General features: G+C 43.3%; 1 protein-coding gene across 1 annotated transcript in view; it reads right to left on the minus strand.

Annotated features, from left to right (window-relative positions):
• CLVS1 (clavesin 1) overlaps window positions 1-27,901 on the minus strand; it is a 78,351-nt gene that overhangs the window by 40,208 nt on the left and 10,242 nt on the right. Inside the window, exon 2 of the mRNA XM_040432827.1 lies at window positions 7,666-7,840. Coding sequence (XP_040288761.1) covers window positions 7,666-7,840 — 175 coding nt within the window. The remainder of the gene's footprint in view (window positions 1-7,665; window positions 7,841-27,901) is intronic.

Here is a 27,901-nt window from a genome sequence, read left to right on the forward strand (position 1 = left end):
CATTTTAGTACAGTCAACTCATTGTCATGTTCAAGAAACGATGAAATGATTTGAGCTTTGTGACATGGTGCATTATCCTGCTGGATGTAGCCATCAGAGGATGGATACATGTTCTCATTCTGTTTACGCCAAATTCGGACTCTACCATTTGACTGTCTCAACAGAAATCGAGACTCATCAGACCAGGCAACATTTTTCTAGTCTTCAACAGTCCAATTTTGGTGAGCTCGTGCAAATTGTAGCCTCTTTTTCCTATTTGTAGTGGAGATGAGTGGTACCCGGTGGGGTCTTCTGCTGTTGTAGCCCATCCGCCTCAAGGTTGTGCGTGTTGTGGCTTCACAAATGCTTTGCTGCATACCTCGGTTGTAACGAGTGGTTATTTCAGTCAACGTTGCTCTTCTATCAGCTTGAATCAGTCGGCCCATTCTCCTCTGACCTCTAGCATCCACAAGGCATTTTCGCCCACAGGACTGCCGCATACTGGATGTTTTTCCATTTTCACACCATTCTTTGTAAACCCTAGAAATGGTTGTGCATGAAAATCCCAGTAACTGAGCAGATTGTGAAATACTCAGACCGGCCCGTCTGGCACCAACAACCATGCCACCCTCAAAATTGCTTAAATCACCTTTCTTTCCCATTCTGACATTCAGTTTGGAGTTCAGGAGATTGTCTTGACCAGGACCACCCCCCTAAATGCATTGAAGCAACTGCCATGTGATTGGTTGACTAGATAATTGCATTAATGAGAAATAGAACAGGTGTTCCTAATAATTCTTCAGGTGAGTGTATATGCAGATTTGGGAATGATCCTTCAGATATTTATTTAGTTAGCTTATTTGCTTCTGCTAACATAGACATTTCAATTTGAGTATGTGTGTATAATGTAAAAGCTACGTCTAACATAATAAACTGACAAAGCTGGTGTGCCAAATCATAATGTGTGCGGCTAAGTGGAGGATCAATTGTGTGAAACTACTGCAATAAACAGAATCTCAAATGCAGTAAAGAAAATCACTTTGTGTGAAATGTTAGCAATGTTCTAGCAGTGAAACATCTGATTAACAGACTGAAAAATCTGTAACTGTGTAATGTGCACTTTATAGCCTATAAATAACTGGTAAAAGAATTGCTGGTGACCAGAGCTGGCAATTTCTGATTTTATAGAAGCTGAAGGTCTGCAGCTACTAGATTGTATATGGATAGAGAGATCTGTCTCAAATGCTAACAGTAACCCCCATAGGTATCCTACATGGTAGTAGAGCCCAATTGTGTGCCTCACATTGTATTACTATCCTATGTACTTAGTAAAAGTAATGATGCCCACTTTGGTATTAAACAAGTCGTTTGACCCCATTTCAGCGGCGAGGCTCCTGTCACTGCTCCTTCCAGTTCTCGGCAGACTGCAAGTGTGACATTTCACCTGTGGTCATGCGCACAACTGCAGCCATTCACTGGCCTCAGTCGGGATGTGTTGCTTGGGGACATGTTACCGCTTAGGCCAATAAGTGGCTACAGAAATGCATGAGACCAAGGACAGGAAATCCCTGTTCTGGTTCAGCAGGGGATCGGAAAGGAGCCTTGGCGCTAGAACAGAGAGGTGGTGAATACACGAGTGCCTTTATGTTAAACACTTTCCCATTCAGAATTCAAATAGTTTTTGAGGTCAGAAAGCTTTTTTCATGATCTCCAAAGTTCCTGCCAAATAAACAGTGTACCCACCAAGTTTCACCAAGCTCCCAGAACAATTGGAGCACCTCAAGCTATTGGCCTTTGCAGACCTTTATCCTTCACTGTCAGGTGCCCAGGGCTGGCAAGAGCAAACAAGTCCTTGCATTCCACCAGTCTGTTCTAAGGTCCCAGTATTTCTTGTGCTGCAGATCTGCAAGAGTAAATGGCTAGGAGGGCAGGATACAGTTGAACGTGGCATTCATCTGGTATTCTAGGGCACTGGATCAAACAATCCTGCTTCCAGGAAGTAGATCAGACGGACAGATTGATATGGCTGGCATATATAAAGATATGCAATAAATGTACTATATATGAATGAAGAAAGTCCCATCAAATAGATATTCTGGAAAGAGCGTTAGCACCATAAAGGCACATTCCACTGAATCGTATTCAGCTTGATGGAATTAATTCAAAATCCAAACTCAAGCTAAAAGACACTGCTATTTCTGAATGCCACAAATAAATGCCTTTATACTGGATTTTATAGGAGGTAATGCAGAACAAAAGTACTTTAATTTAACAGTATTCTAGTTTGCTATGTATATATTGTCTTCTCAAGAATATGAAAAGATGTATATTATTACAGGTCCATCTTAATACATTAGAATATTACCGAAAAGTTAATGTAATTCAGTAATTCAATCAAAAAGTGAAGCTTATACAGTACATAATATAGATATATGATGTATATGATATAGATAGATTATTTACACACAGAGTGATCTATTTAAAGTTTTTATTTCTTTTAGTGTTGATGATCATGGTTTACAGCTAATGGAAACTAAAAAATTTGTATCTTAGAAAATTAGAATATTGTTAAGTTTAATATTGTAGACTCATGGTCTCTGATTTATCATATCTTCACTCCAGAATTCTGGCCTCAAAAAGCTGCAAAATAGGGCTCTTGCAACTTTTTACATGCATTTGCCCCAAATTTTGCGACTTTTTGCATTTTTACACCACTGACCCCAGTTTTGTAATATGGGTGGAAAGGTGGGTGTGGTTAGCTATGTTAATGAGTTTCACTCTATTTTTATTATTGCGACTAGAGATGAGCGAATTTCTCAAAAATTCGATTTGGTTCGCCGAATTTTCCGAAAAGATTTGATTCAAATTAATTTGTGGCGAATAGCGTTAATAAACAGCTATTTCCTGGCTGCAGAGAGCCTGTATAGTGGTGTAGAACACTGTACCTTGCAGTAACACGCATAGTGCGTCTAGTGTGGTAGTGAAACAATACTGTGAGTCAGTATGACATGCAGATGACAGGCGTCACACTAAGAATCACTGCTCACTTCACTTCTTTGGAAAGTTACGGGGCCAAAACTGACAAAATAACCTAATAAGCCTTACAGGTCGATGTTAGCATCAGGTATAAAGAACTGTGCAGAGGCCCAAGATCCTACTATAGCATGAAAGAGCGCACTTCTTTTAGGGCTCTTTCACACCTGCGTTCTTTTCTTCCGGCATAGAGTTCCGTCGTCGGGGCTCTATGCCGGAAGAATCCTGATCAGGATTATCCCCATGCATTCTGAATGGAGTGAAATCCGTTCAGGATGCATCAGGATGTCTTCAGTTCCGGTACGGAACGTTTTTTGGCCGGAGAAAATACCGCAGACTTGCCGCAAGGCCGGATCCGGAATTAATGCCCATTGGAAGGCATTGATCCGGATCCGGCCTTAAGCTAAACGTCGTTTCGGCGCATTGCCGGAGCCGACATTTAGCTTTTTCTGAATGGTTACCATGGCTGCCGGGACGCTAAAGTCCTGGCAGCCATGGTAAAGTGTAGTGGGGAGCGGGGGAGCAGCATACTTACCGTCCGTGCGGCTCCCCGGGCGCTTCAGAGTGACGTCAGGGCGCCCCAAACGCATGGATCATGTGATCGCATGGATCACGTCATCCATGCGCATGGGGCGCTCTGACGTCATTCTGGAGCGCCCCGGGAGCCGCACGGACTGTAAGTATACCGCTGCCCCGCTCCCCGCTCCTACTATGGCAACCAGGACCTTAATAGCGTCCTGGGTGCCATAGTAACACTGAAAGCATTTTGAAGACGGTTCCATCTTCAAATGCTTTCAGTACACTTGCGTTTTTCCGGATCCGGAGTGTAATTCCGGCAAGTGGAGTACATGCCGGATCCGGACAACGCAAGTGTGAAAGAGCCCTTACACTGTTGCCAGCTGCCCTTCCTCTGATCCTCAGAACAATAACCCCCCAAAAAACTGATCCTGTCTGTTGAGCATCCGCCTTCACTCGGTCAGCATTTGGTCAGTAATCCATCAGTATTGCTAATGCCAAAAAAAAAAACTGAAGTGGATCCAAAACAGAGAAGACACATGAATGGAATATTTGCATGTCTTCAGTGTTTTGTACCCACTCCTGCTTTTTGATACCAAATCATAAGCCAATTTTGTTGGGACCATACAGGCCTTACAGCTGCTACACAGACAGGATCCGTTATGTGTCTAATTTTCTAAGGGTTGTGTCTGACGAACCCACCGACTCTTGGCTGCGGGTGTCTGATGTCACTTGCAACAAAGTCGAAGAACGAGTCAACCATTTAAGAACTGCTGGGTTGCTGGTCAAGACACGAATGCTAGCTGACACTAGGAGCGCAGGCCTCTCGAAGTGACCCCTGTTGCCACGCCCCCTTACTCTGCTGCGACCTGTGCCTGCGCCAGAAACATTTAGGCCTTTGCCCCTCCCCTGTGCAGGGCCTGGCACTTCTCTGTCTGACATATTGTTAGATCAAATAAGTAAATAAAAAGGAAATTAATACATGCCAAAAAGGGCTTTAATTTTCTCACTTCAACACACAACAGCTAATAAGCCTTGCCCCCCCCCCCCACTGCTACATGACAAAAAAAGGCTTTAGAACATATAACTGCGGCAAATACTAAATATTTTTTCCACTAATACACGCCAAAAGGGCTGTAATTTTCTCACCTCACCACATAACGGTTAATAAGCCCTTTTTCTTTTTCCCCAATAATACACGGCAAAAAAAAGACTTTAGAACATATAACTGCGGCTGGATTTGGAGTCACACTCAAAATTTAAGTGGAAAAACACACTACAGGCTGATCAAACTTTGATGTAATGTCCTTAAAACAAGTCAAAATGAGGCTCAGTAGTGTGTGTGGCCTCCATGTGCCTGTATGACCTCCCTACAACGCCTGTGCATGCTCCTGATGAGGTGGCGGACGGTCTCCTGAGGGATCTCCTCCCAGACCTGGAATAAGCATCTGCCAACTCCTGGACAGTCTGTGGTGCAACGTGACGTTGGTGGATAGAGCGAGACATGATGTCCCAGATGTGCTCAATTGGATTCAGGTCTGGGGAACGGCCGGGCCAGTCCATAGCATCAATGCCTTCGTCTTGCAGGAACTGCTGACACACTCCAGCCACATGAGGTCTAGCATTGTCTTGCATTAGGAGGAACCCAGGGCCAACCGCACCAGCATATGGTCTCACAAGGGGTCTGAGGATCTCATCTCGGTACCTAATGGCAGCCAGGCTACCTCTGGCGAGCACATTGAGGGCTGTGCGGCCCTCCAAAGAAATGCCACCCCACACCATTACCGACCCAATGCCAAACCCGTCATGCTGGAGGATGTTGCAGGCAGCAGAACGTTCTCCACTGCATCTCCAGACTCTGTCACGTCTGTCACATGTGCTCAGTGTGAACCTGCTTTCATCTGTGAAGAGCACAGGGCGCCAGTGGCGAATTTGCCAATCTTGGTGTTCTCTGGCAAATGCCAAACGTCCTGCACGGTGTTGGGCTGTAAGCACAACCCCCACCTGTGGACGTCGGGCCCTCATATCACCCTCATGGAGTCTGTTTCTGACCGTTTGAGCAGACACATACACATTTGTGGCCTGCTGGAGGTCATTTTGCAGGCCTCTGGCAGTGCTCCTCCTGTTCCTCCTTGCACAAAGGCGGAGGTAGCGGTCCTGCTGCTGGGTTGTTGCCCTCCTACAGCCTCCTCCACATCTCCTGATGTACTGGCCTGTCTCCTGGTAGCGCCTCCATGCTCTGGACACTACGCTGACAGACACAGCAAACCTTCTTGCCACAGCTCGCATTGATGTGCCATCCTGGATAAGCTGCACTACCTGAGCCACTTGTGTGGGTTGTAGACTCCGTCTCATGCTACCACTAGAGTGAAAGCACCGCCAGCATTCAAAAGTGACCAAAACATCAGCCAGGAAGCATAGGAACTGAGAAGTGGTCTGTGGTCACCACCTGCAGAACCACTCCTTTATTGGGGGTGTCTTGCTAATTGCCTATAATTTCCACCTGTGAAATTTCCACCTGTGAAATTTCCACCTGTGAAATTGATTGTCACTCAGTGTTGCTTCCTAAGTGGACAGTTTGATTTCACAGAAGTGTGATTAACTTGGAGTTACATTGTGTTGTTTAAGTGTTCCCTTTATTTTTTTGAGCAGTGTATATATAACTGCACCACACAAGGGCTAATAAGACCTCAATAACAAGAACGGTTTGCTGGAATTACAGAGGTATGATCTATTGCAAACCTGAAAGCAGCAGTATAATGGCAATTTGGATCCTCAGTCAGTGCAGCAAGGTGTAATAGGATTGTTCCTATTACCCAGGCTGTACACTCTCCTATTGGACCCTGTTCTGCTTCAATACTGTGGAATAATTCCTCCCTATCCTTTCCCTACATTTCTAATGCTCTTTCTCTGAACTTCTATTGAGCAAATAATAAGTTTTCAAGTCTTTCCTAGCACTGTCCCTAGCGCCTGCTAACGTCTCTCCCTGCACTAAGTACACTGGAAAATGGCTGAATCCAAGATGGCTGAGGCTATTTATAGGGCTGTGACATCACAGGGCTGTCTGGTTGCTGATTGGCTGCATGCATGGCATTGTGGGTGATCCCTCATTCCCAGAGTTCCTTGCTCCATGTCCTAACATGTGCAGCAGCCACTTTAGGAAAAATGCATCGTTACCACGAAGGGTGAGGAAATTTGCATTCGGTGCGAATCGAATAATTCCTGAAATTCGGATCAAATTCCACTTCGTCAGCTTCGATTCACTCATCTCTAATTGCGACTTTTTAAAACAGTCACAGTCTTACTCCAGGAGGAGGGTGGAGTAGTAAAACTGGAGCTGCTTGGTTTAAAGACATGACAAATTTATCAAACAACTTGCGACATTTGATAAATATGGCACAAAATACTCCAACACAAACCCAAGCAAAACTGACGTCAAATATTCCCTTCATGGTTTCACATTCATGGTGTCACACTCTCGACCACCCCCTAAAAAGCTCACAACCATGTGGTCATACCCTTATAAATATAAAGCAGTCTTGCAAAGGTTTGCTTTCAGTTGGTATATCTTACCGTTTTATATAACAGGTATAACTACATTTCAACTGATCTACTAAGGGAAGCCTATAATGTTTTTTTAAATGCTTTTTAGCCTTGCTGAGCTTAACTTTTTCTTTTTTTATAGACTGGTATTCATCTGATTCTACTTTCTTACACTGGTACTGCTAGTGGAGCCGAGAAGATTCATCACATTCATGCTACCAAACATATACAGATGTTCAGCCACCTAATAAAGATTGGTTTGCTAAAAGCCATCTCCAAGTGATTCATACTCACTGTAACCCTACATTCAAGTCAAAATTATACATATTCAACTCAATATCCATTCTTACTATTCCCATTAAAGCCATAAAATCTTTCATTTACTTATGTTACATCAAAGCTGCATGTTTTTATTTGAACAGATGCTGAATATTTTAATCCCCAAACCTCTATTGAAGGATTACACGAAAATCTCTAAATGTCATTTAGTAAAAAGAATACCAGCTGTAACCATGATGTCAGAAGAAACCGAACACAGATTCTGCCATCTCACACTAGGCAGCTGTAGTAGTTATAATCTTTTTCTCCACATACCTGCAACCCTTCAATGGCTAGCCTGAGGATTGAAGGGGTAAGCTTGGAGGCTTGCTTGAAGGAAAAATTGCTCCAATCTATAATTAAAATAAAGCCATTGATTTGAAGCTCTTGGTCTTCTATTAGAACTTCTAGTGAAAGGAGAATGGCCCGTAAGATATCCACAAAGGAGTTCCTTAAAGAAAAGACATGAAAATTAAGGAGTCAGGAGCAGCTTGAGAAAATGTAAGCTTGACACGATTTTACATTTCAGAAAGCAAGATCATTTAAGCCAGGCATGCTCAACCTGCGGCCCTCCAGCTGTTGCAAAACTACAACTCCCTTCATTCCTTGAAGGCCTACAGCTATCATCCTACAGAAGGGCATTGTGGGAGTTGTAGTCTTACAACAGCTGGAGGGCCGCAGGTTGAGCATCCTAGATTTAAGCCAACTGAAAGCATATATTGTGTACTACTGATGAATACTTCAAATGTCCCAAAGTATGGTATACCTTTTTGAAGCCCAAAGTTACATACTGCTTGTACTTAATTGGTGATTTTTAGGGATTTTTAGTTTATCTACAGTTGTGCCCACCATTACATTAGCTCTAATTTTGTTAAAGGAATTTTCAAGAATTTGTTCCCTTTATTTAGCCCCCCTAGAGTGTGGTACGCAATCAAGGAATCATACTCACCTTCTGCTCCATTCAACAATCTCTGGTCTCAATTTTGTTAACCTCCATTCAGTGTACAGAAAAGGTCATGTGTGCAACTGCAGTGTCACGACGGGGAGTGGGGGAAACCCCCCACCGTGCGGTATCAAAGGGATAAAGGGTAGCTGCTAGGCCAGGACGCCAGGATGAGGGAGCAGGTCACCTCCTATTGCATCCCTAATCCTCTCCCTAGTGCCTAACCGTATGAGCCAACCCAGATGGTAGGAGGGCTCATACTCCGGAACCTCGGGGCCCTACTAACCCTCAAGAAATCCCTGGACTAGGAGCAGGGTAAAGACGACCTGTTCCTCCACAACACGGAGGAACAGGGGTCTCTAAAGCCTAGCTTCAAGGAGAGGGGAACACATACAGCATATGGAGATGGCAGATAAGTGAAACCAGTAACACACTTACCTGCCACAGACACACTGACTGAACCCGTGCACAAGTGCTAGTGTCCAAACCAACATTAAAGGACACAGCACACACCACGAACCACACAGGGACCCAGGACACTCATAGCTGCAATAAACATGAGACAGGGGAATGTCTTAAAAACATGCTGGACACCAAACACTACCAGACATGTAACACCAAAAATAGACATACCAACACCCTGATTAAATCCCACTCCATACACAAAGGGAAAGGAAGGGAAGGAGACACCGGAATAACATTGATGACCCCAAGGGTGGCCCTCACTGGACAGATGGAATTTGAAGACCAGGAGCATAGCTCCAGCACACACCATGGCGGGAGTACCAATGACTCCTGGCCTCTAGTGGAGGCTAAATAGCCCAAGCAGCCACACCCACACACACATAAACCCAGTGTTCACAAAACACTAGGAAGCGAGTTAACCCTTCCAACACCAGACAAGGGAAGGAAGCCACTTAAAGGGGAAGTGCACACCCAAGTATAGAAAGCTACACGTTGCCGCAGGCAACAACATGCGTGGCAGCCATGTCACGGCAATCACCCAAAAGGCCGAGACACTGCCACCGCATGCACACACAGCAACACGTTGCCACGGGCAACCGCAAGTGTAGCAACAGTGTCACAGCGCACACCATAGGCCGTGACATGCAGCCAATGACCGGCATCTGTGGAAACATGTCCCCATATTGAACGTGACTCACCAGTGAGGTGCTGCTTTTGAACACGTCACCACTGAGGACAGTCATTGGTTGAAGTGGTGCACATAACTCCATCCATAGCTGGAAGATCACAGAGCAGCAGGGAGCAGATGTGATTCTACATACTAGGTGGCTTAATTAAAAAGGGAGAGAATCCTGGAAAAACCCTTTAAGGACTTCAGTTTCTCATTAAACTAATTCAATACAATATTGTGACATGCTAACAAAACCTAACTAGGTGGCCACACCCAAACATATACAGGATAGAGATCTCTTGACACAATATCACAAAATCATGTTGTTCTGAAAGGCTTATCACCTCGTCACACACAAATAAGGATTCAGGAGATGTCCAGCCACAAATGAAGGTAAGGAAGGACACTGTATTTGCCTAGTACAGTGGAACAGGAGCATATAAATTGGCATAAGAGATCAGCTTGTCTCATGCCTGGCAATTAGTAGTGTCACGCTTGTGGGATAAGATTATAAATATCAGCTGGGATAGCAGGCACCTTGGACTTATATCTGCAACTGGTGGTAATGCCAATCGCGGACTTTTAACCATTTAGATGTTGTGGTCCCCGGCATCTGTATAAGGCGGGGAGCCGAACACAGTGGGCGGCAGCCTCTGTCCTCCTGAGTGACAAGAGGCTGCTAAACATTTGTTTCTATTGAGCCCCTGCCTGTGGCAGGCCTCCATAGGAATACTGTGTATTTCTTATACACTCCAATGCTAATGCATTAAAGTGTATGAGAGAAGCAGTCTGATGATTTCTTGCTATAGTTCCCTATGGGAACTAAAGCAAACTATGAAAAAAAATGTTCTTAAAAATAAAACAAATTAAACAATATAAAATTTGAAATCACTCCCCTTTCCCCAAATGTAAATAAAAATACATAAACAATAAAATACACATCATGGGCATCACTGCTTGCGAAGATGCCGGTACTATTAAAATATAAAAATAATTATCCCATACAGCAAGTGACGAAATGGAAAAAAGTCAAAATGACAGATTCAGCATTTTTTGGTCACTTCACATCCCACAAAAAAAGAAATAAAAAGTGATCAAAAAGTCGTACACACCTCAACATGGTATCAATGAAAAGTACAGATCACCCAGCAAAACATGAGCCCTCATACAGCTCAGTACACAAAAGTAGAAAAAAACTTATAAGGGTCGGAATATGTCGACGAAAATAAAAAATAATAAAAACATTTTTTTCAGTATTAAAATGCAAGAAAAACGAATGAATGCATGAAAGTATCAGGTCAGTTTTACCGTATAGGGAACATCATAAAAACAAAACCCATAAAACGGTTGTGGAATTGTGTTTTTTTCTTCCCAATCTCACCCCATTTGGAATTTTTTTCCAATTTCCCCACTACATTGTATGCAATATTAAATGGTGGAATTAGAAACTGCAAAAAACGGTTCTTTGAGTGGAAAAATAAAAAAGTTATAGCCCCGGGAAAGGCAGGTAATGAAAAATGAAAATGCAAAAATGAAAAAATCTCCACGGCTGAAAGGGTTAAAGTTAAAATGTATGTGTAACAACATAACATTCTAAGGTACGTTTTTTCAGGATTGATGAACTGCTAGAAAGGACTATTTTTGCTCAATATCTTAAATTTGTGCCTTCACTTTTAAGAGCAGTTTTTTTCTACACTCGTGTTTCTGGATTTGTACCAACATATAACGTGTTATAGACATACTGTATGTATAGAGATTACTTGATGTCCATCTTTTTTTTTTTCTCACTCGTGGGTTAATGGTCTGTTCTTTATAATTATTCTGTCCTTCCAGTACCAGAAATCATGAGCTCTCTGTGTGCTGACTTCCTGGTGAGCTTGTGATAATATACTGCAGCCAATTAGAGAAAGCAGGGATGCTGTAATAGGGGAAAAGGAGCAGTCTGAACCTAAGACAGAGGTGTGCCTCAGACTACCTCAGACTCCCTGTAGACACTGTAGCTAATCTGTAGTCACAGATCACAGCTTCCCCCTAATTGAGCTGAGCTACTCAAGCAGCCTCACGGGAAGATCTTAGGAAAGTAAACAACTAAATACCTACCTGTAGATTCTGACTTCCATATAATTTGTGAGCTGGTCCAGACCCATTCCTATCCGCTGCTACCTGTACCCTAACATCAGCTGTAGAAAAGAACTTTGCACCCATTTGCACATGCCACATGGGCCACAGCACATGCTTAGACTCTACTCCCCTCCTGGCTTTGGTTAGATCCTTTCAATAGAGTGTTTAGATCTTGACATGATGACAGGTCATCAATAATGTCACATCACTTGACCATTTCTTTCAATCCACAACATGTTGTGTTGCTTAGAATGGCTTTATCATGGACAATATGTAATTTGTCAGGGATCTAAGAACTAAAGTACAGTTTCAGATAAGGATATTGCAAATTCAATGTGAGTAGAGGTGTCTTCTTATTGTTTAAAACCCCTTTTTAAAATGAATCTCGTTGCAGGATATTATAGCTTTGCTCTAGATGTATAGTTTTTGGTGTGGTCTTTAGGTGGTAAATGACATTAAAAGATACTTGTAAATGTTTTTTTTTTCTATTTATGTCTTTATCCCCTTTGAAAAAACTTGTAATATTAAAATATATTGGCTCCGGTTTGGTGTCATCTGAAATCGTTATCTACCATGAAAAAAGTGGAAAAAAGCTCAAGCAGACTAAGAAAAAAAACAATATTTTAGGATTGCTTAATTCCAAAATTACATTTTATATTTGGAGACAGAAGCATCAATGACGCCTGGTCACACGGCGGACACGGGTTTCATTTGAGCACTTAAGGGTAATTTATGGAATTGGAGTAGAGATACAGAAAATTATTAATCATTCTTTTTGCAATAATAGAACATTTCTATTGACATCTTCTGATATTTTGAAGTATCTCCTGGCAAAGTAGTATGGAAGCTGATTCTACTGAGGCAGTACTTATAGGAATGTCCAATGATTGATTTTTCAATCACAAACACAATGTTGAAAATAACAGAGGTGACAATACACATTATCTCCTTTCATGGTCAATAAAATAGCACAAGGAACATATGGGTTGTAATTATATTTTCTGTTTAGTCCATATAAACCTTTCTGTGCTGCTAGAGATCCCCATTAGTTGCAACAAGCTCCATTCGTATCAGTGCCAATCAATGTACATCCTGTGCTGTGTATGCTCTCCTTGAACAACTGTTTGAGAGGGCATATTGTTGTGTGGGTGTGTAAGAATTGCTTGTATGAATGCCCAGATTTTGAATCTAAATGGGCAACTCTTAACACTGGGTGAAATTAAGAACATTTAAGAACAATTAAGAGAGGACTGTGCTGCTCACTGAGCAGACACTCGCTGGGGTAGATGCGAGGGAGGATGGCAGCATGGAGATTCAACATGACGAGGCAGTTAGCTGGGTGACATTTAGAAGGAGGAGTATAGAGAAGACTTTCAGACACTGGCTAGTCCTGATCTGGAGCATCTCAATAAGTTTGCCAAGTTGGTGGATGGGGAGGAATCAGTTCAAGTGTAGCACTGTTGCAGCAAGATACTACATTTCTCTAAGGGAATGTTAGCACAGGAAAGGCAAGACAGGTGCTGGTTGTGGGGGACTGAATTATTAGTGGAACAGGGAGGCAAATCTGTCACAAAGACTGAGAAAACTGAACAGAGTGCTTTTATTGGGATGCAACATATCTCACCATAGGGTTGACTGATGAGAGGCTGGTGAAAGTCCAGTGGTCTTGACAAAGGTAGAGTTATATGGAAAGTCCTTGAACATAATTTCATCGACATGGGTAGAAAGCTCTGGGCAAGAAATTTTAGAGTAGTATTTTCTCAAATACTACATACAGTTGCAAGAAAAAGTATGTGAACCCTTTGGAATGATATGGATTTCTGAACAAATTGGTCATAAAATGTGATCTGAGTCACAACAATAGACAATCACAGTCTGCTTAACCTCTTACGGGCAGGTACGCCCTGATGTCCTGGTACTTACCTGCAGCGGGTGGTGATCGAACTGGGTGCCTGCTGAAATCAATCAGCAGGCACCCTGGGTCAATGCCGAGGGGGGTCCTGTGACCCCCCCCCCCGTATTGGCGATCGCTGCGGATTAACCCCTTCTATGCCGCTACCACGGCATAGAAGGGGTTTGTGTTTGAGGGAGCCCATCGAGTCCCCGCGCTGCTGTGGCAGGGACTCGATGTCTCAGAAGGCAGCCTGATGTCGTGCAGAGGCTGCCCAATGCCTTGCACGGCATCGGGAACTGCCTTCTACAGGAGCCGAGGAGATCCAGCCTCAGGCTGGGTCTCCTAGGCAACCTGTTTGTGTACTACTCACTGTGGTACACGAACAGGCAATGCATTACAATACAAATGTATTGTAATGCATTGCAGAGGAGATCAGACCCCCAAAAGTGAACATCAGAAATAAAGTAAAGAAAAAAAAGTAAAAAAAAAAAAGTTTTTAATAAAATTTATAAAGTAAAAAAAGAAAAATAAACGGCCCTTTCCCCTTATTTTATAATAAAAAACTGTAAAAATAAAAAACACACATTAGGTATCCCCGCGTCCATAATGACCAGCTCTATAAATATATCACATGATCAACTCTGTCCAATAAATACCATAAAAAAAAAAAAACGGTGTAATAAAAAGCCATTTTTGTCACCTTACATCACAAAAAGTGCAACACCAAGTGATTAAAAAGGCGTATGCCACCCAAAATAGTACCAATCTAACTGTAACCTCATCCCGCAAAAAATGAGCCCCTACCTAAGCAAATCGCCCCCAAAAAAAAACTATGGCTCAGAATATGGAGACACTAAAACATCATTTTTTTTGTTTAAAAAATGCTGGTATTGTGTAAAACTTTAGTAAATAAAAAAAGTATGCATATTAGGGTGGAAGGAATCGATTGGAGACGGGCACCCACAAAAGCCCTGTACACGAGTGCTGTGGTTACTCTTGATTGGAATATTACTGTATCCACCCGTCCTTAACCACGTGACACCGTTGTTGGCTGCTACTCCTCTCAATGTCGCTTTTCAACTCTCAACAGTGGTACCCTTTTCTACACTGAAGAAGATGCAAGAAGGATCACTGCAACAGTGACGGCATCGAATGAATTTTTATCCAACACAGGACCTAACGTTTCTGTCTCCACATTGGAGAAAATCTACAAGAAGGTGATTGCCTTAGAATTGCATGCTGTTACCTTGGCAGAATATTACAAGACCCGACGTATACCGAGGGGTTTGAGGTGCAATTTGCGCCCCACATTGTTCTCAGAAGACCCAGAGTTTTGTCAGAGCTTTGAGAAAATATTGAACAAGGCTTCGTTCGATATCATTCTTCTAGTATTAGAACGTGCGGATCGCGAAATAAAAAAGACCAAAGAGGAGATTTCTACATTGGAGAATAATCTCTTCAGTAACATTTCCTCTGAAGAAATCAACACAATCAAAACCAACCTGACACAAAAAATCAACTTCTTTAAAAGAAATCTGGAAGACAGAAAACGCATGAAATTTCTACGTGATATTCAGGATTACGAGTCAGGCTACGTTTACAGCACCCCGCCGACTAACTCCTCAATCCGTCGTCAGGCCTCCCCCAGGGCTTCCGGCTCATCTAGCACAAGTGATACCGATTTTTTAGAAAATCCACGCCCTCGCAGAGGAAGACGCCGAGGAGGGCTGGGCGCAAACACCGGAAGAAATACTGCCACAACCTACAGATACAGGGATCCGATCCAAACCAGGTCCAGCAACAGGGGCAGATAAATACCCCAAATACTATGCCAATGTTAGAGAAGAACCTTGTGGTGAATCTCTCACGTATACAACTTGATGAATCATCAATCACTTCTAAATAAAGGTCTTGGTTTTTCCAGTACCCACCACGTGGACCCATTTACCTTGGATTCCGAGATGTCTAAATTTTATCGTAATCTTCGCTTAAAAGAACACTTTGCACTAGATAAGCCCATGTGGGCTCAACAGTTACCATCCTCGAGCACATCTACTTTTCATACCAGGAGTAAAGACTGCAAACCTCCAAGTACATTTGAACCTCCTCATGACCAAGACGCAGTGGAAACATATATTTCTTTCGTTAAAACTGATTTAAAGAAACTCATGAAAGGCACTAACTCTACACAGGTGAGATACAACTTGACCAAGTGGGAACGGAGGGCCTTGAATCATTTGATTCAGAACAAGAACATAATAATCAAACCAGCAGATAAGGGGTCGGGAATAGTGATACTAAATAAGGATGACTACAGGAATGAAATCCTGAGACAATTGGCAGATACTCATACGTATTCATCTATTGCCTATGATCCTACAGCCCAATATGGATCAGTTTTACAGGGTTTAGTATCTCAGGCCCTAGAGGACCAGATTATTGATAAAAAACTTGAAGATTTCCTGGTAGTGAAACATCCCCGTATCCCAGTACTGTATGTATTGCCAAAAATTCACAAAAGTTTAACAAACCCCCCTGGTCGACCTATTGTGTCCGGCTGTGGATCACTATTCCAACCGGCCGCAATATTGTTAGACAAACATGGGGATCCATGGCACCAACTATCTGCTGGTTACCATGAATGTTTCTAGTTTATACACCAACATTCCTATTGAGGATGGGATCGACTGTGTCTCAGAGGCCCTAATCCAGAACCAGGAGTATTCCAAGAAGGAAAATCTTTTTATTTTAGACTTATTGCGTTTTGTACTAAAGAGTAACTATTTCCTCTTTGAGGATACGTTTTATCTCCAACAATCAGGGACCGCTATGGGATGTAACGTGGCACCAACCTTTGCGGTCATTTACATGAATGCTTTTGAGGAACGATATGTTTATCAACATTCTCTGTATACCAAATATGGCTTCGTTATATTGACAATGTTTTTTGTCTATGGCAGGGATCGATGGATGAATTGCAGAACTTCCATGATCATTTGAATTCTTCGGTGCGATCCATTGCATTTTTTTTTCTTAGAGACCAGCCGCTCACAGCTCCCCTATCTTGATGTACAACTACAGGTACACAACGAATCTTTACACTACGATCTTTACTCTAAGCCAACGGATCGGAACAGCTTACTACTATTTAGTAGCTATCACCCTCCTGGTCTGATCCGTTCTCTTCCATTATCGCAATTAATGCGGGTAAGACAGATTGTTTCAGACCCCTCAACTGCTGATACTAGACTGTCAGAAATGACCAACAAATTCTTGGCACGGGGCTACCCCACTAAACTACTTAAGGACCATGTCCACTATGTTAAGACTTTGACTAGAGAAGATCTTTTGAAACCCAGAACCACTACTAGAGACACACTCCAAAGAATACCTTGTGTTACCACATTTTCCACACTTAGTCCTTCTATTCAGAAAATCATCTACAGACACTGGCATATCATGCAGAAATGTGCCCCTAGTGTATTTCACACTAAACCCCTCATGTCATACAAACGTCCTCCTAACATCCGAGACCATTTGGTCCATTCTCACCTAGGTACTTCCAAACAAGACCCACAATGTACTATTACGGGCTCACCTAACCCAGGCACATACCCTTGTTTATGTTGCGCACAATGTGGCAATGTCACCAAAGGCAACTCCTTTACGCACCCTTCGACTGGCAAAAAATATTTCATAAGGGGACATTTTTCTTGCCTTACCAACTTCGTGATCTATTTGATCAAATGCCCATGTGGCCTGGGTTATGTTGGCGAGACTACGCAAAAGATTAAAGACCGTATTAGCCAACATAAATCTAATATTCAAACTAATAAACCGGAGGCTCCATTGGTCCAACACTACATGGAATTCAAACACACTCCTAGTCAACTCAGATTTCAAATAATTGATTGGGTGCCCCCATTGCGGCCAAGGTAACCATGAAGAATTGCTGCACCGTAGAGAAATGCAATGGATCCGCCGTCTTGATACACATGGCCCTGGTGGCCTCAATAAGGATTATATATTTGCTTAGATATGTACCCATTGTTCTGCTAAACAAGACGTTATGATTCTAACCCTATCTATTTCATTTATTTTTTTAAGGTTCTCATAGATCTCAGTTCTGCCATCCATTGTCTCCCGAATTTTCCATTTTCTTCATCCTTATTTCCGTCACCTCATCTTTGGTACTTATACACCGGGTCTATATTGTCTCCGTTGGTGTCTTGGTCATCCTGGAGTTTTGTCCTCTTGTATGTTGTCCGTAATAGACTGCTCCTATTGTATGTTGTCCACGATAGACTGCTCTTATTGTCATACCAGCTGCGAGATCAGTGTCCTACCCTTTATTCTAATACGCTATACTAATACGCTTTGCGATTCAGAGGTGGGTATAATGGTCGCTGTACCCACCTAATTCTGAATATACGTGTATAACTAGTTGTCCATTTGTCATGCTTTGTACGTTTCCTTAGCCGGCTTCCAATATGGTGCCTCAGTACACTTTCGCTCAGTGCGCATGCGTGCTTTCCATTATATCTAGCTGTGATGTAGTTGTTCTATGACTTAAGCACGGCAATACAGAGGTAGGCATAGTGGTAGCTGTACCTACTTGGTTTCAAATATATTTGAATAACCAGTTGTCCTCTTGCCGTGCCTTTTTTCAATATGGCGCTTCGGTTTGCTTTTTCCTTAGTACGCATGCGCTCTTTCTATTACACCCAGTTGCGACGTAGCTGTCACATGACTTAGGCATGTCGTCATCATCATGCGCTCTTTGATGTTATAGGCGCATGCGCACATCTATTTTTACGGTAGGTCCACACCTCCCTCACTCTCTGGGCCCTTATTCATTGGACGCGTCCTGCGCTGTAGACGCCCCTATATGACGCAACCCATTCAGCCAATAGCGCATCACTCCAGGGCTCTGTCACGCCCATGTAGCACAGGTAACGCACTCTATAAATTGCGATCATACAGCGTCCAAACTGCACCACGCCACACCTGTCACAACCCAGGCTTAAGGTATATCTTTTGCATTTGGCATTCTACACTGTATCTCGCCTATGGTTAACAGTGCACATGTCACCTGTTGTTTTCCTTTCACAATTGTTTCACAGGATGTATTTACTATGCTCTATGTGTTGCTGTCCTTCTATTATCGCAGTCTTTTTAGCTATAACTGGTCACCTTTATGTTTAAGATAAAGCTGGCGGATCCTATAGGATGCTCACATCTATTGCGTTTCTTTTCTTTTGCTTTTTTCTTTTTCTTCTTTTTCTTCTGCTTCTTTCATTTGATGTACTCTGACCTGGTTTATCTGACCTGATTTAAGCCTTGTTTCTATTTTTTCTACTTTTTGGTCCTGTGTAAATACTTTCTTGCTTTTCCACCTTAGTACCTTACATACTATCCTCATGACACTAACCCCTTAGGTGAACACCGTGAAAACCCCCCCAAAAAAACGGGTTAAAAAAAGCCATTTTTTGTCACCTTACATCACAAAAAGTGTAATAGCAAGCGATCAAAAAGTCATATGCACACCCCAAAATAGTGCCAATCAAACCGTCATCTCATCTTGAAAAAAATGAGCCCCTACACAAGACAGTCGCCCAAAAAATAAATAAAACTATGGCTTTCAGAATGTGGAAACACTAAAGAATCTTTTTTTTTTTTTAAACTAATAACCCCAAAAAGTTGTGATATTTGGTATTGTCGCGTCCGTGACAACCTGCTTTATAAAAATACCACATGATCTAACCTGTCAGATGAATGTTGTAAATAACAAAAAATAAAAACGGTGCCAAAACAGCTATTTCTTGCCTCACAAAAAGTCTGCCTTCCAAAAACCGTATGGCATTCCTTTCCTTCTGCGCCCTGCCGTGTGCCCGTACAGCAGTTTACAACCACATATGGGGTTTTTCTGTAAACTACAGAATCAGGGCCATAAATATTGAGTTTTGTTTGGCTGTTAACCCTTGCTTTGGAAAAAATGGATTCAAATGGATAATCTGCCAAAAAAGTGAAATTTTGACATTTTATCTCTATATTCCATTAATTTTTGCGGAACACCTAAAGGGTTAAAAAAGTTTATAAAATCAGTTTTGAATGCCTTGAGGGGTGTAGTTTGTAAAATGGGGTCATTTTTGGGTGGTTTCTATTATGTAAGCCTCACAAAGTGACTTCAGACCTGAACTGGTCATGAAAAAGTTGGTTTTAGAAATGATCGCAAAACATGACACGGTCATGTGAACAAGCCCTAATACAGTAAGTTACCAGCGGAACCCTTGTTCCTTTAATAGAGAGTAGAACTAATGCAGGCCTCTAGTATGAAAATGAGTCTAAACCTCCTAGATCTAAGCCTGATGGACCACCATTTGCAGGAGCAGAAAGAGGTTGCGCTAAACTTCAAACCTACTTTATCATTGAATAAACATTCAATTACTGTAAGCAGAGATCTTGATACCCATCTGCAATTTATACACAAAATGTAACATCTCAACTTAAAGGGGTTGTCCAGAGCCTGGAAAAAATCGGGGATGGCTGGGCACAGTATGCGAGTACAAAAAAAATCACTTACCTGCTTAGGTCATCCAAGTTCTTGTAGTGTGTCTACGTCCACACTGCTTCCAGTTCCTACGTGGCTGGAAGAGTGATATGCCAAATCCCCGCATGTCACTGCTGCTGGCCATTAAGTGGCCTGAACAGTAACATGGTTGTAAGTGGCTGGGTAGGGAACACGTATGCAAGTATGTCAAACGTCTGCTCAAGTGGGGACCAGAAACAGCAGGGAGTTGTACACACATCTGGATCTGGGATGACCAGAACAGTTAAGTAGTTTTTTGTCTTTACTCACAGTCACAAGCCATTCACAGTTTTTTTTTGTTCAGGGCCTAAACTCTTTAATGAATGAGCTTTGATTGCTTAAACCAGTGGTGCCCAACCATTTTTCGTCTGAGGGCCGCACTAGACTTGGTATAAATTTTGCGGGCCGGAACCAGGTAGCTTTGCCAGAAAGAAATGCAAACGCTGTGAGGGGGCGCGTGTGAGCATAACTACTGTAAAGAGGGCACATATCTGGCATAACTACTGTGAGGGGGCACGTATTTGGGCATAACTACTGTGAGGGGGCACATATCAGGGCATAACTACTGTGAGGGGGCACATATCAGGGCATAACTACTGTGAGGAGGGCACATATCAGGGCATAACTACTGTGAAGAGGGCATATATCTGGGCATAACTACTGTGAGGGGGCACATATCTGGGCATAACTACTGTGAGGGGGCATTATTACTGTGAGGGGGCACATATCTGGGCATAACTACTGTGAGGGGGCACATATCAGGGTATAACTACTGTGAGGAGGGCACATAGGGCATAACTACTGTGAAGAGGGCACATATCAGGGCATAACTACTGTGAGGGGGCACGAGTTAGCATTACTACTGTGAAGAGGGCACATATCTTGGCATTATTACTGCGAGGGGGCACATATCTGGGCATAACTACTGTGAGGGGGCATGTGTGAGCATTACGTCTGTGAAGAGGGCACATATCTTGGCATTATTACTGTGAGGGGGCATGTGATGTATACATGTGTGTAATGTATGTAGTACAGTATGTGATGATCACACACTGCACTACATACATTACACACATGTATACATCACATACTGCGCTGTCACCTTCTTCTGCAGGTCTACCATGATGTCTGGTCTTTAGGCTTCAGTCAGATCCTCCACCGCCATGCTTGCGCCGTGTGCCCAACACCACCAGGAGCTGGCCCCTCCTCCTTTCATCTCCCGCCGGCTTCTCCTACAGCAGGGCGCTGTATCGCTCCAGTGCCCGCCCAATCTTACCAATCAGGGGCGTGGCTAAAAATGACTGGGCCCCATAGCAAAAAAATGTATGGCCCCCCCCCTCCTGGATCTCCCACCCCCACATACCTATCTGACCTCCCACCCCTTCCAGAGCTCCCACCCCAACATCCCCACACCCCTCCCTAGATCCCCCTCAGTGTCATCCACAGATCCCCCCTCAGTGTCATCCACAGATCCCCCCTCAGTGTCATCCACAGATCCCCCCTCAGTGTCATCCACAGATCCCCCCTCAGTGTCATTCACAGATCCCCCCCTCAGTGTCATCCACAGATCCCCCCCTCAGTGTCATCCACAGATCCCCCCTCAGTGTCATCCACAGATTCCCCCCTCAGTGTCATCCACAGATCCCCCACCTCAGTGTCATCCACAGATCCCCCCCTCAGTGTCATCCACAGATCCTCCCCAGTGTCATCCACAGATCCCCCCCTCAGTGTCATTCACAGATCCTCCCCCTCGGGGTCATCCACAGATCCCCCCCTCAGTGTCATCCACAGATAACCCCCCCTCAGTGTCCATCCACAGATCCCCCCCCCCCTCGGTGTCATCCACAGATCCCCCCCTACAGATATCCCCCCCTCAGTGTCATCCACAGATACACCCCCCCTCAGTGTCATCCACAGATAAACCCCCCTCAGTGTCATCCACAGATACACCCCCCCTCAGTGTCATCCACAGATACACCCCCTCCTCAGTGTCATCCACAGATATCCCCCCTCAGTGTCATCCACAGATATCCCCCCTCAGTGTCATCCACAGATATCCCCCCCTCAGTCATCCACAGATATACCCCCCCTCAGTGTCATCCACAGATATCCCCCCTCAGTGTCATCCACAGATATCCCCCCCTCAGTGTCATCCACAGATATCCCCCCTCAGTGTCATCCACAGATATCCCCCCCCCTGGAGTGTCATCCACAGATATCCCCCCCCTCAGTGTCATCCACAGATATCCCCCCCTCCACCCAGAGCCGCTTCCTAGCAAATTTATTCACTGCACTTGCCTTGCCTCTGTGAAATTGAAGAGAAGCGCCGTAATCTCGCACAGGCGCACTGGCAGAGGCCAGGAAGACGGTGCATGCACACTTCAATGCCTCTGCCAGTGCGCCTGTGCGAGATTACGGCACTACTCTTCAATTTCACAGAGGCAAGTGCAGTGAATAAATTAACTAGGAGGCGGGGCTGGGCGGGGAGATTGCAGGCACAGGCAGCATAACTTTGCTGCCTGTGCCGTTAGCGGCGCTCCCTGCGCTGATAAAGTCCGGTCACTGCGCAGGCCGCATGACACGGCTTTGCGGGCCGCTGGTTGGGCATCACTGGCTTAAACCATAAAAACATAAATGAGGCTTCAAATCTGTTAGGCTACCTGCACATGGGTCCAGGCTTCCAAACTGAAAATCTGTGCAGATTTTCAAGTGGATTTTTGTTCGTTTCCACACTAAAGTGTACATGAGTTGAGTGATAGCCCCTTCAATGAAAGAAAAAAAGTATTTTTAATAAAGAGAAGATTGAGTTCAGTGTGCATGGTACTTGTTGTGGTGCCATGGTCTACTGTCTAGGTTGGCGTTCCAGTCTCACCTTCATCTGCTCTGTCCAGTGTCCCTGCTCCTCTGTCTGGCATCCACTCTCCCTGCTTCCTCTCCACTTTCCTGAGCTCTGCAGATGTCCGCCTACTGTGACCTCTGGCAGTGCCCCTAGGTCTAGGGCGTACGCGCTGACCCTGGCTTCATAAAGGGAAGGTATGCCAATACTGTTTTGCCTCAGGGATAGTGCTGATTTCTAGTACCTGTACCATATCCTAATCTTGATATATTGTGATCAAGCAGATAATGCTCTATGTTTTACGACTAGTCAACAGAATACTTTTAGAGAAGAAATGGACAACTTTCCTTAAAAAGGTCAACTATTTGAGAACAATGATACAGAACCTCTTGGCAGTGGCTGCTCTTAAGAATTTCGAACACTGCAAATAGCTTCCCAATCCCTCCAGCATCACATTTAGGAAAGTAAAAGTCAAATCAAATCTAACAACAACATACGGCGTGCTGTTAGGCAATTACAGACCTAGGCAAATAAGCACATTTACATAGAAATAACCATTCAAAGACCTCATAATAATTATGTTCCAATACTAGAACCACCGGCAGATTCCGTGCAGCCTCTCTTGGTGAGATATGTAAGATATAAATCTTCTCTGCTAGGGAATGTGGCGTCCAAATGACATTACAAAACATGTTGATTATTAAAATGAACAATACATCTATAATTTTACTGCTTCAACTAGTAAATTGTAAAGAGTTCCCCTTAATCAGAACATCTCACCGAAAATGTATTTTTTTAAATAGTGAACTATACAATCAATTAAATAATCATAAAAAAAATAATAAAACACATGGAAAGACATTTAATGCTGATAACATTGTAATATCAAATATAAGGCTACTTTCACACTAGCATTAATATTTTACAGTATTGAGATCCGTCATAGGGTCTCAATACCAGAAAAAAACGCTTTCGTTTTGTCCCTATTCATTGTCAATGGGGACAAAACGTAACTGAACAGAACGCTCCAAAATGCATTCCGTTCCGTTCTGGTTTGCTTTCCGTCCTGGGATGCGGAGCAAAACGATAAGTTTTCTCGGACACAATCAGACATAATAGAAAACGGATCCGTCCCCCATTGACTTTCAATGGAGTTCATGACGGATCCGTCTTAACTATGTTAAAGATAATACAACCGGATCCGTTCATAACGGATGCAGACGGTTGTATTATCAGTAATGGAAGCATTTTTGATGAACCCTGCCGGATCCAGCAAAAACGCTAGTGTGAAAATAGCCTAATAATGTAATGTAATAATGTATTATAATAAAAAAAAAAACGCTGCGAGAATTTTTCATTTTAGGTGTATTTGAAATTACATTTAAGATTGGAGTTGCGATACTTACCTGTGCCAAATTTTTGAACATGGCGCATGGCTTTTATAAATTTGGTGCAAATGCAATGTTCTATTGTGTCTATTTCAGTGAAAGCACGCCTAAGGGGTTTGTGTAGTGGAGTTGCGACTTCTTCTGTGACATTTTAAAAAGTCGCACTTTATACAGTCCCTTAAATGTTCCTTAAAAGTGATCTACCTGACTAAAGTCTCACTCCACCTCTGAAAGTGACCAATGTGCAATATCACTGACTGTGCTCAATCTGTACTATATTTACTGTTAAGGAAGTAAACCAAGGAGGGATCAGAAAACCAAGACTTCCACCCACTGTGCCCGTGACCACCAGACAAATCCTCCAGATAATCCAAAGTAAATGAAAAGATCACAGCATTACAGGCTCCAAACTGTTTACTATAGCAGGTACATCCACCACAAAAGAAATTGCGACATTTCGGTGGAAAAAACACCTTTATCAAGGTTTTTCCACCAAAATGTTGCAATTTCTTATGTGTTTGATGTACCTGGTACAATAAATTGTTTGGAGAAAAGTTTGGAACTTGCAATGCGGGATAAAGTGGGTATTGAGAGGAGATTTTTATTTTAGTCCAAGGTCACAACTAGAGATGAACAAATCAAAGTTTTTTTAGTTTTTTTTTTTAATATTCTTTATTATATATTTTTGCATGAACAAATCTATTTTTTTAGATGAACAAATCGAAGTTGATGAAGTGGAATTCAATCCGAATTTCTGGAAAAAATCCAATCCGCACTGAATCCGAATTTCCTTAGGCTTCGAACTCTGGGAACGAGGGATCACTAAAAATGCCATGCATGCAGCCAGTCAGTAGCCAGCCAGCCGTGTGGTGTCACAACCCTATAAATAGCCTCAGCCATCTTGGATTCAGCCATTTACCAGCGTACTTAGTGCAGGGAGAGACGTCAGCAGGCGCTAGGGACAGTGGTAGAAAAGACTTTAAAACTTTTATTTTGCTGTATAGAAGTTCAGGGAAAGGATAGGAAAGAATCATTCCACAGTATTGAAGCAAAACAGGGTTCAGTAGGAGAGTGGAAAGTGGAAAAAAATAAGGGCCTATTTGCCGGTCAGCGGTGCAGTTATATGTTCTAAAGCCCTTTTTAGTGTGTATTAGTGGCATAAAAATATATATTTGCCGTTCAGCGGTGCAGTTATATGTTCTGAAGCCCTTTTTGGTGTGTATTAGTGGCAAAAAATATATATTATTTGCCGTTCAGCGGTGCAGCTATATGTTCTAAAGCCTTTTGTGGAGTGCATAAGTGGAAAAAAGTAAGGGCCTATTTGCCGTTCAGCGGTGCAGTTATATGTTCTAAAGCCCTTTTTGGCGTGTATTAGTGGCAAATAAATATATATTATTTGCCGTTCAGCCGTGCACTTATATGTTGTAAAGGCTTTTGTGGCGTGTATAAGTGGAAAAAAATAACGGCCTATTTGCCGTTCAGCTGTGCAGTTATATGTTCTAAAGCCCTTTTTAGCGTGTATTAGTGGCATAAAAATATATATTTGCCGTTCAGCGGTGCAGTTATATGTTCTAAAGCCCTTTTTGGTGTATATTAGTGGCAAAAAATACACTGCTCAAAAAAATAAAGGGAACACAAAAATAACACATCCTAGATCTGAATTAATAAAATATTTTTCTGAAATACTTTGTTCTTTACATAGTTGAATGTGCTGACAACAAAATCACACAAAAATAAAAAAATTGAAATCAAATTTTTTAACCCATGGAGGTCTGGATTTGGAGTCACACTCAAAATTAAAGTGGAAAAACACACTACAGGCTGATCCAACTTTGATGTAATGTCCTTAAAACAAGTCAAAATGAGGCTCAGTAGTGTGTGTGGCCTCCACGTGCCTGTATGACCTCCCTACAATGCCTGTGCATGCTCCTGATGAGGTGGCGGACGGTCTCCTGAGGGATCTCCTCCCAGTCCTGGACTAAAGCATCTGCCAACTCCTGGACAGTCTGTGGTGCAACGTGACGTTGGTGGATAGAGCGAGACATGATGTCCCAGATGTGCTCAATTGGATTCAGGTCTGGGGAACGGGCGGGCCAGTCCATAGCATCAATGCCTTCGTCTTGCAGGAACTGCTGACACACTCCAGCCACATGAGGTCTAGCATTGTCTTGCATTAGGAGGAACCCAGGGCAAACCGCACCAGCATATGGTCTCACAAGGGGTCTGAGGATCTCATCTCGGTACCTAATGGCAGTCAGGCTACCTCTGGCGAGCACATGGAGGGCTGTGCGGCCCTCCAAAGAAATGCCACCCCACACCATTACTGACCCAATGCCAAACCGGTCATGCTGGAGGATGTTGCAGGCAGCAGAACGTTCTCCACGGCGCCTCCAGACTCTGTCACGTCTGTCACATGTGCTCAGTGTGAACCTGCTTTCATCTGTGAAGAGCACAGGGCGCCAGTGGCGAATTTGCCAATCTTGGTGTTCTCTGGCAAATGCCAAACGTCCTGCACGGTGTTGGGCTATAAGCACAACCCCCACCTGTGGACGTCAGGCCCTCATATCACCCTCATGGAGTCTGTTTCTGACCGTTTGAGCAGACACATGCACATTTGTGGCCTGCTGGAGGTCATTTTGCAGGGCTCTGGCAGTGCTCCTCTTGTTCCTCCTTGCACAAAGGCGGAGGTAGTGGTCCTGCTGCTGGGTTGTTGCCCTCCTACGGCCTCCTCCACGTCTCCTGATGTACTGGCCTGTCTCCTGGTAGCGCCTGCATGCTCTGGACACTACGCTGACAGACACAGCAAACCTTCTTGCCACAGTTCGCATTGATATGCCATCCTGGATAAGCTGCACTACCTGAACCACTTGTGTGGTTTGTAGACTCTGTCTCTTGCTACCACTAGAGTGAAAGCACCGCCAGCATTCAAAAGTGACCAAAACATCAGCCAGGAAGCATAGGAACTGAGAAGTGGTCTGTGGTTACCACCTGCAGAACCACTCCTTTATTGGGGGTGTCTTGCTAATTGCCTATAATTTCCACCTGTTGTCTATCCCATTTGCACAACAGCATGTGAAATTGATTGTCACTCAGTGTTGCTTCCTAAGTGGACAGTTTGATTTCACAGAAGTGTGATTGACTTGGAGTTACATTGTGTTGTTTAAGTGTTCCCTTTATTTTTTTGAGCAGTGTATATATTATTTGCCGTTCAGCGGTGCAGCTATATGTTCTAAAGCCTTTTGTGGAGTGCATAAGTGGAAAAAAGTAAGGGCCTATTTGCCGTTCAGCGGTGCAGTTATATGTTCTAAACCCCTTTTTGGTGTGTATTAGTGGCAAATAAATATATTATTTGCCGTTAAGCGGTGCAGTTATAAGTTCTAAAGCCTTTTGTGGCGTGTATAAGTGGAAAAAAATAAGGTCCTATTTGCCGTTCAGAGGTGCAGTTATATGTTTTAAAGCCCTTTTTGGCATGTATTAGTGGAAAAAAAGGGCTTATTAGCCGTTGTGTGGTGAAGTGAGAAAATTACTAACTTTTTTGGGGTGTTTTAATTTCCTTTTTATTTATTCATTTGATCTAACAGTATGTCAGACAGAGAAGTGCCAGGC

The sequence above is a fragment of the Bufo bufo genome, chromosome 5 (assembly GCF_905171765.1).
Source record: "Bufo bufo chromosome 5, aBufBuf1.1, whole genome shotgun sequence".
NCBI lineage: Eukaryota > Metazoa > Chordata > Amphibia > Anura > Bufonidae > Bufo > Bufo bufo.